Source organism: Aethalodelphis obliquidens, unplaced genomic scaffold (assembly GCF_003676395.1).
Source record: "Aethalodelphis obliquidens isolate GAN/ISIS:26980383/991018 unplaced genomic scaffold, ASM367639v1 scaffold11, whole genome shotgun sequence".
Classification (NCBI taxonomy): domain Eukaryota; kingdom Metazoa; phylum Chordata; class Mammalia; order Artiodactyla; family Delphinidae; genus Aethalodelphis; species Aethalodelphis obliquidens.
In genome coordinates, this window is record NW_020837955.1 from 33,149,927 (window position 1) to 33,167,003 (window position 17,077).

Below are 17,077 nucleotides of genomic sequence, written 5' to 3' on the forward strand. Positions count from 1 at the left end.
TTTCAGATACTTAATTGATTTCTGGTGATAAGATGTTCTTTCAACATTTTAGAAGCACAGGTAACATTTACTACACAATTTTCACTTATTAAAATTTGTTGAAGCATTGGTAGATAAATGGGTAACATTTTTTTTTAATTTATTTATTTTATTTATTTATTTTGGCTGCTTTGGGTCTTCGTTGCTGTGCGCGGGCTTTCTCTAGTTGCGGTGAGCGGGGGGCTACTCTTCGTTGCGGTGCGTGGGCTTCTCATTGCTGTGGCTTCTCTTGTTGCGCAGCCCGGGCTCTAGGCTCACGGGCTTCAGTAGATGTGGCTCACGGACTCAGTAGTTGTGGCTTGCGGGCTCAAGAGCGCAGGCTCAGTAGTTGTGGCACACAGACTTAGTTGCTCCGCAGTGTGTGGGATCCTCCCGGACCAGGGCTCGAACCCGTGTCGCCTGCATTGGCAGGCGGATTCTTAACCACTGCGCCACCACGGAAGCCCCAACATTTAATATTTGTGTCTTAATTCAGCTTTAAGTGCCAGTGTTTATCAACGTTGGTACATAGCAAATGCACTTTCTGTTATAGTCTCTTCCAGTGAAGATTTCGTCTAATTCAAAAACATAAATCAGAACCATTTAAATTTCCATATAAAGATTGAAATGATGATAATCTAATAGCGAAGTTGTCGCTTTTAGACAACACATTTGAGGAATTGTTTTAGAACACATTCGGGAAGTTATTGACAGATGGGAAGCCCGTGGGTGGCTGGCACAAATGGTTGTCATGCGCCATCTAGTGGCTCTACGAGAAACTGTGCTCATTTCCCGGGAAAGGTTTTTGGAGCCAGTTTGACTGCTCCGAATTTCAGAGCCTGTAGGAGAAGCCAAGGTACGTTTGTCCATCTTTAAGGCTTTAAACTGAGAGGGACCACTGAGGACAGCATGCCAAATTATCTTCCAAAATCTCTATGTCCTAAGGAACACCTAAGAAGTAACTAGTCAGGGAGACTGTTTCTCTCTAGATCCGGAGCAAAACTGGGAAGCAGTCGGAGAAATCTTTGCCTGCAACAGTTGTGGTATAAAGCAAGGTAAGTAGCATGACATTCCCTGCTACATTTTTCCCACAGAAACCGTCACTGTGTGCAGAAACCCATGATCTGGCCATGACTTCTACAACCCGGAGGACCTGCTTAGCATTGCTGAATTTGCACAGGGGAAGATTCTGTGGCAGGTGGTTCATTTTATCCAGCGTTTGGTGCTAATTCATAAGACATCTTAATTCTTACACATATGCATAATAGTGACGTTTTGTAATGGATTACAATATCCTATTTCACGATTATCAACAATCTGATTTTTAACTTTCTAGTTGAGGGCTATTACAGTAAAAGAATTAATAGATCCAAAATTAGTAGCAGAAAATAAATATCTCCAGGTTTATTCTTATAGTGGCAAGTTATTCAAAATAGAGCGAGCACCTTGAGTTCTTGCATTATTTCAGCGTTAAATATCTTCAAGACAATTTGAAGTGTGACCATAAGTCATTTAGACGTAAATTTCACAAAAAATCACTAAATAAACAATGTGTGGGTATAGTGGCGTGGTGGGAAGAGCATTCGATATTTGAGAGTAAACAACTAAATTTAAGACAAATTGTTTAGGAATCTCACAAATGAGACAGTTTTGCTTCTCTCTAGTTTTCTACACTAGCATGTTTACAGTGCTTGAAAAATGCTGCTTTCAAAGTCATACTAACTGCTCTTTAAGACCATCAAATGAGAAACAATTTAGCATATTAGTTCCAAAACAGAAAACCCTGCAAGAGCATTTCCTCTTAACGTTAAGGTCAATTTTTATTATAAATGCTTGCTTTCAGTAAAAAATGCTCAGCCTAAAAGATATTTGCCTTTGCCTTTGGAGCTATAATCCTGATCCCTATGTTGTGATAGAGCTTCAACTACATCTCAAACATTTATTTTTCACTTTCTACATCAAAGGGGACCATGGATCCATTTAAGGTACCTGTATCATTCATTTATAGAGAAGCCCGTAAACAAGTAGAAACATGAATAACCTGATTGTTATGCAGGTGAAGTCACCTATCAAAACATCCTGAAATTTTTTTATCACTTTAGTGCACTATTCTTAATTAAATAGCTTTTGTCCTGAAAGCTAAAAGTATGTTTTAAAATACTGGTATATGGAAAAACGAATTCAATTTGTGGACTTAGATCTCCATTGTTGCCGACATACTTAGAGGTCTACAAAGAAAATTTTTTCTCCCGAACCTTTTGGCTTTCCTTAATCTTATATGTTCAAAGTGATTGCATTTTCCAGAATATTTACCTATGAACTGACATTATTGTTGAAAAAAAAAAAAAACAGACTCATTTTTGGCCGTGCCGTGCCTCACTAGAAATCCTGATTATGATGCACTATGTTTGTACTATGAGAGAGGAGAAAAATAAAATTTGAAAAATTCCAGTCTCTGGCCCTTGGCCTTTTGCTGGCTTTCCTGTTTTCTTTCAAGTCCTCAGCATCTATGCCATAGCTCAGCTAAGGGCCGATATAATTTTCCTCATCTTCCAATGCTACACTTTTCAAATATATCTGAAAATACAAATCAGTGACAATTTTTAAATTCTCTGTCCTTAGCAAAGTAGGAGCGTGTGGTTCAAGCCATGTGTGGTAGCCGTGCTATCCTGGGCAGTCCTTTTAAATCTCTGACTCTCTCCACTGTCCACTTTATAGAGATGTTGCTGGAATAAGAGGAGACAATTTCAGGAAGGTTTGGGGCACAGGAGGACATCAATGCAATCCATTGTTTTGCACAGTCTGGCTGAAGTGTGCGGTGCACAGTAAAACTGAGTTCCTCTTTTATTGTGGAGCACAGTTGGGCTGTTTGATCTCTAAGTCCTCGGGTAATTGGAGTCTACACAGCATGTGGAATCGGGGCCTGAGCAGCTCGTCCGCATGCCCGAAGCCCGCCGCAGACCTGCCTGCAGCACCATTTCCCACCCCCCGACCCCACCCCCTGCCCGATCCAGCTTGTATTGGGGGCTTTGCCTGGACACAGGACACAGGGGCAGCTTCTGAGCATTTTCTGAGAAAATGACGATGGGCAGATTCTCAGTGGAAGACATGCTGTTTGCTATCAGGTACCTAGAAGTGAACAGAAACTATCCCTGGTCTAGGCAGCCAACCTGCATTTGCGGGGGGTCGGGGGGGGGCGGTTTCTCTCGTCACAATCCACAGCCCTCCCTCCCAATAATAGTAGTCTTCTGATCCAACTTCACCACCACAGGCTTGTTTTTCACACTGGATTTCCATGCAATCTACCTTCTCCCCCGCCCCCAGCCCACCATGCACTCTCCCTCCTCCAGCTCACAAGGCACCATGGTCGGTTTACACACCACTCAATCCACAAAGCGTCACTGGGCACCGACTGGGCGCCGGGCACTCAGCTACCTGGGAGCTCTGTGGTGAATGACAGTGACATGTGTCTGTCCTCAACAAGGAGGGTGACCAACCGTCCCGGTTTGCCCAGAACTGAGCGGATTTCTGAGACTTAGTGCTTTAGGTTTTAAAACTGGTGCCGTCCCAGGAAGACTGGGACTAGTTGGTCACTCTATCATGAGCCCAGCACATGCTATCTTCTATGGCTCCTTGTCTGCTTAGAAAGACGTTTGTGCCCCTATCCACAAAGGAGGGTCCTTCACACGTGTGTTCATGTCTAAGACCTAGAAGCTTGCATTTTTGCATTACGTGGGACTGCAGCAGTTATCCAAATCAGCTGCTTCTTTTTCTAGATAATTCCAGGTGGATCCAGGTTTTGAAGGGCTCAAAGCGTATGCAAGCTGGGACCCTCTTTAAGAAAAATAAGGGAATTCCCTAGCGGTCCAGTAGTTAGGACTCTGCACTTCCACTGCAGGAAGCATGGGTTCGATCCCTGGTCAGGGAACTAAGATCCCACAAGCCGAGCGGTGCGGCCAAAATTAAAAAAAAAAAAGGACAAAATGAGGATGAGATATAGTGCTTTGGGGGAGGAGGCGCACAAGAATGCAAGACCAGGGACCTGAAGCTTAAGTTTCACTGGCTTCATGGACAACCCACCTTTGTACATAGAAATAGTAATTAGTGATTAACATTTATTAACTCATTGAATCCTCACAGTCAGCCCGTGAGGCAGATGGGTTATTATCCCCATTTTACAGGTAAGAAAGTTGAGGTCCAAAGAGGTTGGGTAACTTGCCTGCGGTCATCCAGCAAGGTCCACTGCTCAGCTTCCTTCTGCCAGAAATGGCAAATGACTCTCCCTCTGGACAGAATCACCTGGCTAGCAACTCAACGAACTCAACTGGTTTAAAAATTAAATCCTTAAGGTAAGTAGCCAGTCAAATTTTGTGGACCCCGAGAGGTTCTGCGTGGCAGGAAACCCAAGAGGAGCCTGAGTGCATCTGAGGCTCTCACAAAAGGCTGTACTCTGTCAACATCACACATTTCTCTAGAAGAGGATGAGAATTCTAGCACGTGCCTCCGTACGTGTGACGGTTGTACCTGGAGGGAGGTCTATCTTCTCCAGCTAAGGGAAGGCACTGGTTTCTCCTAAGTCCATTGACAAGTCTGAGAAACTATTTTCTTGCCTTGGTTCTCAGCATGACTCTTTTCCACTTCTTTACCTCTCTCCTTCCTTCCCAGCCTCCACCAGACACACTGTGGGTATCCCTTGGTCCCTAGTCCTATAAGGAACCCACTGAGGAGGGGCAGTGGACAGAGGATTAAGAGTGTGTAGTTTATAAGACAACAGTGTAAAGCAATTATACTCCAATAAAGATGTTTTAAAAAAAAAAAAAAAGAGTGTGTAGTTTACCACCAAACTCCCTGGCTTGGAATCCTAGCTGTGTGACCTTGGATGAGTCACTTCACTTCTCTGTGCCTCAGTTTCTCCATCTGTAAAATGGGAATGATAACAGTATCTATCTCACTGGTCTTGTGAAGAGTAAATGAATAAATTCGTATACAATGCTTAAAACAGGGCCGGGTGCATAGTAATACTATAAGCGTTAACTATCATCATCATCATCAAATTATTATTTTTACTGGCAGTTGGGCACTTCGGTGCAGAAATCCCAACAAGGAGGAAGGGCGGCCTGCCAAGTACAAGATTGCAGTGTGAGCATTCGAACGGTCATTTCCACTTAGAGCCACTAGTGAGTAGCTTTGAATGTCTCCATTCCCTTGATGGTCTCTTGTTTTGGGTCTGTCTTTGGGACACATGCTTAGCCTAGAAGTGGCGCATTAAGCAGCACCTCTTAGGCTGCCCATCAATTGCTAATTAAAGTGGCATTAACCCTAATGGACTGGGAAGCAGAACTCGCGTTTACCCGCCGTGGGTTTCCACAGGCTGAGCAGACAGCTCCCCCATCTGGACCGCGCACCCTGGGGGTGACGGGGGCCCTCGGGAGAGGGAAGCTGGGTGCAAGGGCTGAAGTTCTGCAACTTCAGAATCTTCTTATTGTTCCTGACAAATAATAAAATAATAAAGCCCAGACGTGCTTGTACCAATCAGTCGCAGGTGCTGGTAATAGTTCACCTAATTACTTCATTATTTTTTGCCACTCCACAGAGCAGTTTGTATTTACGGTCCTGTATATGGTTCTATTACTACCACTTATTGTGACGATTCCAGCCATTCCGAGGAGTCTCTGAGGGCCTGGACAAGTAGAATCTTGTTTTTCTTGATTTCCCTTGGGGGGAGGAGGTAGGAGGTGTGGTGGAGAGAGGAGGAGTCTGGAGGAAAAGCATCCCACCGGCGTCAACCTGCAATTGTTCATCTAAGATGAGTGATAAATGATGGGTGATTTTTGAAACGCTAGAATTTTAAAACAAAACAAACATATCCTATCCTGTGAGGTACAAGGCCAGCCGTGGTGAGAAAGAGAAGAAGACAAGATTGAACTGCCCTGGGCCCACACCCCTGGTGGAAAAGGGCTCAGACCCAGCCCTGCATCATTAAGTTGGAAGCGGAGCTGGAGGCGGTTCCTAATGAACACCAGGCCACAAATTAACAGAGTTGGTTTGAAAAAAAATTGTGAATTTTAGTCACTCAGGCATCAGTAAATCTGCTAGAAGTCAGGGCTGGTTGTTTATAGCTTGTTAAGATGTTGACTGTTTACATATTACATTTTCCCTTTGAAAAAGTGGGCGCCTTGCAGCGGCTTCTTGTCACTCATCGTGTGCTGGGGTGCTTCCTGCCGGGGAGAAAGGCTGCCTGCTGTTTGCTGGTCTAATTGGGGCAGTTCTCCATTTTGGGGTCCCTTCCTCTCCTCGGCCCCTTCTCTCCCTTTCTCCTGAATTTAAAAATCACTCCTAAACTCAGGGCCCCTGGAAGCAGAGTTTCAGACAAGCCCTGGGTTCTGCACAGCCGTCTATGTGCTCGTTACTTGCAGCTACACAGCGGGGACGGATGCTGAGCGCTGCCTGGTCTCCCCCCTCGGGTCCTCCTTCTTCTCAAAGAGGCTTCAAGGGCCTGATTTACACACCTGGACTCACTGGCAAGGTTAGGAGCCAAAAGCAAGCCAACAAACAAACGAACCAAACCAACGTATGCATGCTCCTGCTACGTTCACTGATTGCAAAGAAAAGTGACCAAGTCACGGGAGGTTGGAGGTCGTGCATCCTAACTCTCTGCTTTGACCCAGAGGGGAGGTGGCAGCTGCAAAGCCTCCCCGTGCCTGGATCCAGCAAGAAGCAGAGCCCAGGACCACAGACTTCCTGTGGGCAAAGCACCTCACGGGGGCTGCTTTCCTGTGTCTTCACTTCCCTGTTTAAACCCATGCCACAGGTTTCTGCCATGGTGAGCACAGCCTCAGCTTCTTCAACGGCCCCCAGCAGAGCTCGACTGTCTGGAGGTTCTGGGGTTCGTGTTGTGCTCTGTCCTTTGCAGTTGGCGCTTCTTCCTACACATTTTCCCCGTGTAGTCTCTGTGGCCTATTCCCCTTTTCTGGGCCTTCCATGGTCAGAAACCTGCCCGTATGGTCCAAAGCCGGTCAGCTAGACCCTTTGAAGGAGGCGGGGAGGGGGGAGCACACCAATCTCCTTTTGTAAATGAACTTACTGAACAACGCGGGTCCACACTGACCCATCACTTCACAAGGATGCCAGCGGTGTGGGCCTGCTGCCGCCCGGCTTGAGCACTTCTGCCCACACAAGGGCCTGGGTCCCAGGCGTCACTGCTGGCAAAGGAGCTTGGGTTGGGCTGGATGCTGAGAGCAATAAATAGGCAACAGACCTCTGTTAAAATCACGCCTCAGTCCCAAGATGAGAGCCGATCCCACGCAGAACTTCTGATGAGTGATTTGCAGCCAGCACTGCGCTCAAAGGACCACTCCCCAGTAAAAAGCGAGGCGTGACGGGGGGGCATCCCTCCTGACCATAACCCCGGGCTAGCCCTGCTGTGCCCAACCTGGCCCGGCCTTCCCCAGGGTCCCCCGTGGAAAGGTGTGTGGAGTGTGGCAGTGACGGCAGCCGTAGCAACGGGTGAGAAATCCACTACTCAGGCTGTCCTGCCGCCCCTCGCTGTAGCCTGCGGGGACAGCACAAGCTCGATTGGAGGGCATGAGCCTTCACCGTGTCTAGACATTTAAGTCATGCCGTAGACGCCCAGAGGTAAAAGCATACGGCAAGCTGTATTCATTTCCTGGGGCTGGTGTAACACATGATCACAAACCAGGTGGCGTAAAACAGGAGAAGCTTATTGTCTCAGAGCTCCGGAAGCTGGAAGTCTGAAATCAAGGTGTCAGCAGAACGTCTGAAGTCTCCAGGGGAGGAGCCTTCCGTGCTTCTTCCAGCAATTCTTCGAATTCCTTGGCTTGTAGACCATGTGGCTCCAATCCCTACCATCCTCATCACTTGGTGTTATGGGCGGAATTCTGTCTCCCTCACCCCAATTCATATGCTGAAGCCCTAACCTCAGCACCTCAGAATGTGATCGTATTCGGAGGTAATTAAGTTAAAATGGGCTCATTGGGGTGGGCCCTAATCCAACACCACTGGCATCCCTGTAAAAAGAGGACGTTAGGACAAAGGTAGCAGGTCAATGGATGACCAGGTGAGGACACAGCAAGAAGGCAGCCATCCACAAGCCAAGAAGAGAACCTTCATGAGAAACCAGATCTGCCTACACCGTGATCTCGGGCATCTAGCTTTCAGACCTGTGAGAAAACCAATTTCTGTTATGACATTTTGTACGGCAGCCCAAGCAAACTAACGTACATGGCGTCATCCCCATGTGTCTCCCTGCCCCCATCTTCTCATAAGGACACTAGTCACAGTGGATTAAGGGCCCACCTACTCCAGGATGACCTCATCTTAACCACCTCTACAATGACTCTATTCTGAATAAGATCACATTCTGAGGTTCTGGGGAGGACATGAGCTTTGTGGAGGACACACTGGTCCATGCAGTGCAGTTCGCCTAACAGAGTAATTTACCCTAACCTGCTTTTCATGTTGACTTTTTTTTTTTTTTTTTTTTGCGGTACGCGGGCCTCTCACTGTTGTGGCCTCTCCCGTTGCGGAGCACAGGCTCCAGACGTGCAGGCTCAGCGGCCATGGCTCACGGGCCCAGCCGCTCCGTGGCATGTGGGATCCTTCCGGACCGGGGCACGAACCCGCGTCCCCTGCATCGGCAGGCGGACTCTCAACCACTGCGCCCAGGGAAGCTCTCATGTTGACTTTTTTATGGGTCTCAGTTTTCTCTCCCTCCTGGAGGGCAGTCAAAGGACCATGGTGAGAAATGCCTGTGCTTCACTACGGGCTGGGAGCTCCAGTCTGTGAAGCAAAGATGGGCTCCAATTCCTCCAAACAGCCCACGCCTTCCACCTCGGCATGGCATGGCCCGCTTGGCCTTCTCCAGCTCCGTCCGTCAGCAAGCTGACCAGGCAGATCTAAGGCCCCTGCCATTTGCTGTTACCGACACCCGTGATCTGTCTGATTCCATTTTTTCCTGAGTTATTTGTCCAGAAATCGAGTGCAAGCTGGAGCAAGTTGTTTGATCCCTTTTCCCATCAAGAAAACGCCACTGCTTCTCAAGGATGGGAGATGGCGGCGGGGGTGTGTGTGTGTGGGGGGGGTTAGGGGTCTCTAGTTCCTATTTTTTAGAAAGAATGAGTTTGGTGGTCCTCAGTCTTGGCCACATAATCACCTAGAGAACTTGAAAAAATGCTGATTCCTGAGTTCCGCCAAGATTTTGATGGAATTGGTCTGGGATGGGTCTGGGCACTGGGATATTTAAAAGGTCCCTGGTAATTCTGATGTCCCTGGCTGAGAAGCACCTGCCCAAGGTGACTAGAGTCCCGAGTGATCAACTAAATGGAATGGGGGTGAACTTAAATGACGTGCACCAACTCCCTCGCGAAAGAGACAAGGTAACTGGTATCTCGAGCACCCAAGGTTGCCCAAGGTCACCCAAGGAAGGAACCCAGGCAGCCAAGATGAAACCTCAAGCCATCAGCCACTGGCTTCTCCCCAAGTTTTCATTTCCTGGCTGTAAATTAACATATTTAATGATTTTAGTCCATCCCGCTGATCTGCCTTTTAATGAGGTCTGCAGGCTTTTATGGACCTGGTCTCTCCTCACTCAGGTAGCTGATTTCATCTACACTTGGAAACGTGCTGCAACCTCCTTATCATTTTGATGCCTAACCTAATCGGCTTCACCTGGAGAATAGCCACGCCCCCCCCCCCCCCCCCCCCCCCCAGCCACACGCACCGAGCCCAGCCAGCCTTCAGCCTGGCTGTCACTCATCACTGGGAGACCCAGGTGAGAACACGGACCAGGCTTTCAGCAAACTCTCCCACTCCACGGACATGGGGGAAAAGCCCACATTCCCCCATGACCTCCAGTGATGGACTACAAGCGAAGGGCTCAGCTGGCTAACAGTTACAGCCACAAGCTGCCTCATTTTTCCCACCCAGACTTTTCAACTGTCTACTTCATCTTCACAGACGGAGGAGTTGCAATTTGCATTCATAAAGCTCATAACCTGTTGCTTTATGTCCTTTTGTGTTGGCTTAATATTGGAGAGCAGGAAAATGGGAGGAATAATTAAATAGGTTGCTGTTCACTTCACTGGGGATGAAAGTCAAGGGTCAGCTTTGTTGAAATTTGGAAATAAAAGGGGCCTTTGTGTCCCTTAAAAATATCGGCTCACAAAAGGTCTTCGTAATAAAACAATTTCTGAAGTGTATTTTTTCTTATATTTATTATAGCTTCTTTGTTTTTTTGGGTTTTTTTTTTTTTTGACCCTTTCAGACTGTCTTATTATTATTGTTCCTTTTAAACCAGGGTCTTCTGTGCGCACGCTCCCTCTCTCTCTCTCCCTCTCTCTCTCTCTCTCTCCCCGCCACCTTCTCACTCTTCTCTTTCCCCACTCCTCTCCAGAAAGCACACACACATTCCTTGAAGAATCCTGACTCTTACAAGGTATGTTTTCCTGTGAACAATTTTCACACAATTTATTACATGTCCTTAAGGATAAGAAAAAACTATACTGTTGCTTTAGTGCTTAAAGGAGTTTCATAGAAATCCTTGGTTGCAAATCGCCCACGTAAAATAATGAAAGCACAACCCGAGTGTTTACTCGCTGGGGGTGCAACGCTCCTCTGCTTGCTAGAAGGCCTGGGGGTGCCAGGGTGCTGGGACCTGCCTGTTGGGATGGGAGAAATTAATTAAATTACCTTATATTTAGTGTTAATTTTGTCCTGGGCTTGTCAGATAATAGACAACAAGCCTGGACTCGGCTAGGAGCCTCAGCCCGGGCAGGAACAGAGTCTCCTGGGTTGTCCCATCGTCAGACTAAATGAGCTGACGTCTTGGTAGCGATTAGTTACAAAAGTGATTCCAATATTATTTCAACAGGTGTCAATTTGGGGGGCTGTGGTCAGAATCACACAGCCTGCTGCATGAGGATGGCAGCGCTCAGTTCAACCACTCGGGCAGTGATGTGACCGTCTGTCCAGCTGGGGGAAGGGAAGGAGGCTTGGCGATGTTTCTGAAGAACCATCACTTGCGAGAGAATTTGTGAGTGAAATAGGTTAAGGTGTCAGTCTGGGACTCACTTTCCCTGGGTCCAGCTTGGAACAAGGACACCTTTGGGTGATATAAGAAAGTCCTGAGGATTCTTCCTATGTTTGGAGTGAACGCTTTTGATTACTAATTAAATCTTGCCTCACTAGCACAAACCTGAACCTTTCAGGAAGTGGGTTGTGAGAAGTCCTAATTACCGTGAAATTATATTTCCCCGTAATGTTACGGCCCCGATCCACATGGACCTATAGGACTGAGGTAAGGAAATGTGCCCAGGCACTTGTGATTGTGCAGACTTGCACTCAAATATTATTCCCGAGTCTCGACTCTCAAGCCCTGAAAAGCACTTTTCACTCAAATGAAAAAGACCTTCCGAGGATTTCCCCTCCTTGTTTCAGAGAACCGAGCACAAAGCACAACCTAATGAAAGTACTTTATCAGACCAGCTGCTGTGGGCCTGGTCTTCTGTCCACATAGCTCTGCCCAGGAGAGGAGACCCCTGGCAAGGACACTGTGCCAGGCCGCACCCTTCGGAGGTCCCCACCGCACCCCACACCCGCTCTGGGAGAAAGTCTAAAGCTATCAGTGGACCCAATATCGTAGGCTTCTGGCCCCGTGAGAAAGGGAAGAGGTAGGCTTTCACCTTTGGAAATGCAGCGTGAACTTACACTAACACATGCTGTTTGGTTAGTTTCCCACATGTTATTTGTCCTGAACAAAGATCCTTTTCCCTCCCAAGCATCCAAAGCTGGTGTCGGGTCTCTGAATAAGGACAAATCAAATCATTCTGTCTATTCCCTAGTAAACCCAGAACAAAATTAACGTCAAATATGGTGAGTTGTTTAGCGTTTCTTACCTTATCTCACAGATCAAACGAGATGGCAATAGGGCCATCACAGAATGCCCTGGTAGAGAAAAATCTTGAATCATCCACCAGAGATCTACAAGACAGCTGCACCCCTAAGAGCCTGTGGGTCACACAAGTGATCTCAGAGCCAAGTTGCATCCTCTGTCCAGCCTCAGAGGAAAAGCCTTGAGCGTATGCGGCCAGCCAGCCAGTAGAAGAGATGCGGAGCTGGCGTTTTGGCTGAGTCCCTGAGTAAGGTCCTGGAAGCCCAGTTCACCTGACCTCAGGCCACAGTGAGCCACTGCTAGCTCTCAGTGTCTGCAACAGCCTGATGCAGCTGCCACAAGCCCAGAGCAGCTGGCAGCAGGCTGGGGGTGGGGGCGGGGGAATGGGGCAGGGAGGTGAGTCCCCTCCTGCTGCGGATGTCTCAGGAATCAAATCTGCTGATGGGCAAGAAATGATGGTGGAACACCTGGCTTCGCTGTCGCTTTACATGCCTGCCATAGTCACTTTGGTTGCACAGAATCACATGTTGGGTGGAAGGTGCGTAACTGGCTGAAAATATATCTATTCATCACAGCAAGACAGGGGGAGTCAGGACATGATCCCTCACATTTGGAAGAGCTAAACTTGGGCCGAGGTCTTCAGAAACAAAATACCATTATATACAAAGACGGAAGGGTGACAGGTGGCCCCATTAGGAAAGAATTCACAAAGCTTCATTTCTGATAATCACTGGGAGACTGAAATATAATGATCCCATTTATTCCAGCAGCAAGAGTTGTCACGGTCTTGTTATAAGAAGAATGAGCCTCCGCCCTTTGGAAATTCAACGTGAACTTACCAGTTGCACATACCGTTTGGTATAGTTTCCACATGTTAATTGTCCAATAAGTAACTTCCTGAACAAAGATTCTTTTCCCTCCCAAGCCTCGAAGCTGGTGTCAGGTCTCTGCATAAGTGCAAATCAAAGCATGCTGTCTATTACCTGATAAACCTAGGACAAAATTAACTTAAAACATGTTTAACTCTTCCTACCTTATGAATCAAGTATATCTAAGATGGAAATAGGAATCTCACAGAATGCCCCGGAAGAGAAAAATCTTGAAGTAGTAATCTGGTTTCTGGCTAAAGAGTATAGACTTTTGGTGTTAATATCATCTCATGTGTAACATGCAGGTTATTTATATATCTAACCACACATTTATGCTATAAAAGTTACATCCATATATACAGTCTATACATAAAAAATAAAATATTAGAATTCTATTAAATATCCTGAAATCAGATTTTTATAATTAAATTTTTCTCTGGCTTTTTATTATTACAGAACGTCTTTGTTTGGGTAACATTTTAATTCCTGAAATTTAATATTCCATGGTACCTCATTAAAGTAATAAGACAAGTGAGAGAGTAAATGGGTAAGTAAACAATACGTGTCTCCACTGTCGATTTCTCTCTCGGTGAGGACAGTTCCAATTTTGAGGGGCCTCTTATAGAGAGCTGGGTTTGCACCCCACCTCTCTCCACCTTGATTTTCTAGATTGTTCTGTAGGCATTCTCCAAGAGCAGACTCTGGCTTAGAGAAAGCACTATTGGAAAAGTATTTAATGATATTCCCTGCAGTTACTTGGCCAAATAAAACTGACTCTTTATAGCGCAGAGAGAAAACAAAATTGTTTACTCATTTAGTATTTATTAGTTTGGAAACGGGGACATAGTACCTAGCACACAACAAAAGGCTGATGTTTGCTTTATCGAGGTACCTGCCTGGCGTGCCTTCAGAAGACAGGAGGAAGAGGCTTACAGTTCCTGAGCTCATGTTGACTCTCTGTAGCACAATTCCTCATGTTTTAGGGGGCAATTAATTCTCATAATTGATGTTGGTACAGCATGGATCTTAAATGATTTATGAAAGAGTTTACTGCCTCAGTGCAGGCATTTCTAAGAGTATCTTCACCCATCACTGCCATATCCTGTGGAACACCAGATACAAAGGAGACCAGAAGATGGGCAGCGATGGGAGCAAAAGTGTCACATCTCAGCTTTGAGCCTGGGCAGCTCAGGCTTGGGGACAGCACGTGCTAAGCCCGGGCCACACCAACCTCGTGCATATTCCAGAGCTGTAAGTCAGACCCTGGCCAGGCCTAAGGTGGCATTTGAGGTAGCAGGCTTAGACTGAGACCATGGAGCCTGAAATGGGGCCTCTGGCTGTGAGAATCTGTGGTCATGTGGCTCTGTGGCTGTCCACATCCAAGGCATGTCCATCTGCCCAAATGTCAACCCCACTGGGCATCATTCTCTGCTCCTTAGGATTTTGAATGTCTTAGGAGTTTCCTTTCGGAAGCCAAAGACCCCAGTACAGATAGGCTTTGAGCTTTACACTTTGGTCATGAAGTAAGACCTAACTCAGAGTAAAATGATTCACTGTGAGCATTAATAATGGGATAGGGAAGAAGTGGATGATGAAGGGGGCAGATGATAGGGAAGAACAGGGGGACTAGTATTTACTAAACAGCTACTATGTGCCAGGCACTGCGCTAGACCCTCTATATATGTGTTGTTTCTAAATCCCCACAAGGACACTGAAAGATGGGTATAATTATCCCTATTTACAGAGGAGAAAACTGAGACTTAAAAAGATGAGTAACTTGACAGGCCGATCGCTGGAAGCAGCCGTGCTGGTGTTTCCCCCCTGGGTTACCTGACACAGTGTATGCTTCTTCCATGATGCCAGGAAGAGGCTCCAAAGACACACCCTACGTCCTCACCTGTGATCCCTCCCCAGTATCCCTAGGAGGGAAAAAGGTTGTTGACTGATTCCAAGGAAGGTGTCTCATGGTGGCCCCAAGGGAGGGGTTAGGTGCTTCATTTCTTCCCCCAGGTCTCCAGCCACCACTACAAAGCAACTCCATAGAGGTATAATGTAAATAAAAACTGTGTGAGCTTTCTAGGCAAGCACAACCTCAGAGCAAGTCCTCTAGAGTCAACTTCTAACCAGACTGTCAACTCGAAGCCCCTCTCATCCAGAAAATTTAGGGACTCCTTTGATTTAAAAAATTATCTATCCGTATCTCTTAGACTGATTGCTCCCTGAGAGGAGGAATTGTGTCTGTTCATCTTTGCGCTGCGTCTCCTAGGCTATGCCCAGTACCTGACCTAGAATCGTTTCCCAGTAAATACCGGCAAAATGAATGAATGAAGACAGATCTCCGCGTTCTTCAGCTTTAAACTGGAAAAAGCCTGAATCACTCCCTTTGGGGTGCCAGGGCTCCCCCTCTAGACTTCCCATCCCCTAGGGAGAGAAATGTCCTTGCAGCTCTTGGATGGCTTCTAGAACATTCTGTACCCACCTGCACTAAGCAAGGCCTGTGACATTCTTAGGACACCAGTGAGCTGCCAGACTATGTCAAGTTTAATGCTCCCCCAGCCAAAAAGGAGACAAGTACGGGCCCAAAGATACATGTGAAATGTACGTGTGAAAACCGAACTGCTATTTCTTGGGGCGTGACGAGAGGGTGTCTCTGCCTTTCAACAAAGGTCTGGGTAAAGGAACTCAGAGAAGCCCCAAAGGCCTGAGACTGAAAGGGGGCTGTCCATAATTTATCGCTTATCTGCCTAAGAGCTGTCTTGGACAGACTGAAGTCATTAGCCGAGCAGGCTTGGGTGGGAGGAACCGCTAAGGTACCTGGCACGGTGAGTCCGGAAGGGGCAAGCTCCGGCATGGTCAGCTCCTAAATCTCCAAACGCAAATTACCAGGGCAGAAACACTTGGCATGTTCCCCACATCCTCCCCTCCCACCTCCTCGGAGCAGCATGTGCCCTTTAAAAAAAAAATGGCCCAGATAAAAATCACACCCATTTACTGCAGTGTCTTTTCCATCATTGTAAAAGAAAGGCCTTTATCACCTCCCCTGAATTAGATCTGTGATTTTTTTGAATGACATGTATAATAATTAGACTGTGAAGATGTGCCGTTAATCCATTTAAAGGTGTAAAGAAGCCCATTTAATGAACATTATAGTCACATTAGACTTGGAAACATCCAACTCTTTTGTTGAATAAAAAGAAGTTCAATGAGATTAACTTCTCTTAGTTGGTTTTAAAGAATAATCAAACACGTCTCCCTCTGATAGTGTGCTGTGCCTTCTCACATGGGCTCTGCATACCAATGTCTGGCAGCCCAGAAGGGTAAGAAAAAGGCCGCTGGACCTCACATTTCAGTTAAACAATTACAAATTAAAGAAGATCACTCCTACTTTCTATACTCACTATAAAGTGATAAGAGGCCGAACTCCTTGAACTTGTAATTATGTAACAGAAATGTTAATCTGGTTTGCTATTCTCTCCTGCTGCGTTAACTACATTCTTACAATTATCAAGTGTACTCCTTGACATGTAGATATTTCTACTGGGAGACCAGTTACTTGATCCTATCAGAGTTTGATCACAAACAGGGTAATGGATTCTGTTTACAAATCTCATTCTGTTTCACATCTCCCGACAAGGCAGCCGCGATACCTGCCTAACACAGGAAAGTGCCCAGCGCAGGCGCTGTCTGCTCCCATTTACGGCGGGTCAGAATCCAGATATCTTAGCTAACTCCTAGGGCTCTTTAAAAGAGTCAGGCTAGAAAACAGAAATGGACACGTTTGGCATAATCCCGGAGTTGATGGGAAAGAAAAAAAAAAAACGATGCTAAATCCCAGTTGCTAGACTGTATCTTTCTTCTGAGAATTCCCATTATGGGCACACAGTGTATCCAAGTTGAACCCAGAAGATGGTATTGGTCAGATTTAATCTGCTAATTAGCCTCTTCTCCCTCAAGCATCTGACTTTCTACCCTCTTTTTAGCTTAGGAATGTATATTTTGCCTTCTGTGTTCCCTCTCTGTCTTATCTATAGCTGCTAAGAATTTAAAAACAAGCAAACAATTGACGTGTGTAACATACCGCCTAAGATTTCAGAAGGCAGAAGGTATAGATTTCTTTTCACCAAGGAAAAGAAAGTTTCAGTAGTGAGGAAGGACGAGCATCAGTGGGAGATGAGAGCGCTGGCTTGGGAAGAGCGTATCAGCACAGCACCCTGCCTCCTTGCTTCGTGCCTAATGCCTCTTGCTAACCAGTGACAGTGATGGATGACTGTGGAGACTGTCT

At 46.5% G+C, this 17,077-nt stretch overlaps 1 protein-coding gene across 1 annotated transcript in view; it reads right to left on the reverse strand.

Annotated features, from left to right (window-relative positions):
• Positions 1-486: 486 nt before the first annotated feature.
• The window catches only part of FAM204A (family with sequence similarity 204 member A), a 97,856-nt gene continuing 81,265 nt past the window's right edge, over positions 487-17,077 (reverse strand). Inside the window, exon 7 of the mRNA XM_027112719.1 lies at positions 487-593. Within this exon, the coding sequence (XP_026968520.1) occupies positions 534-593 (60 nt within the window). The 3' untranslated portion in view covers positions 487-533. The remainder of the gene's footprint in view (positions 594-17,077) is intronic.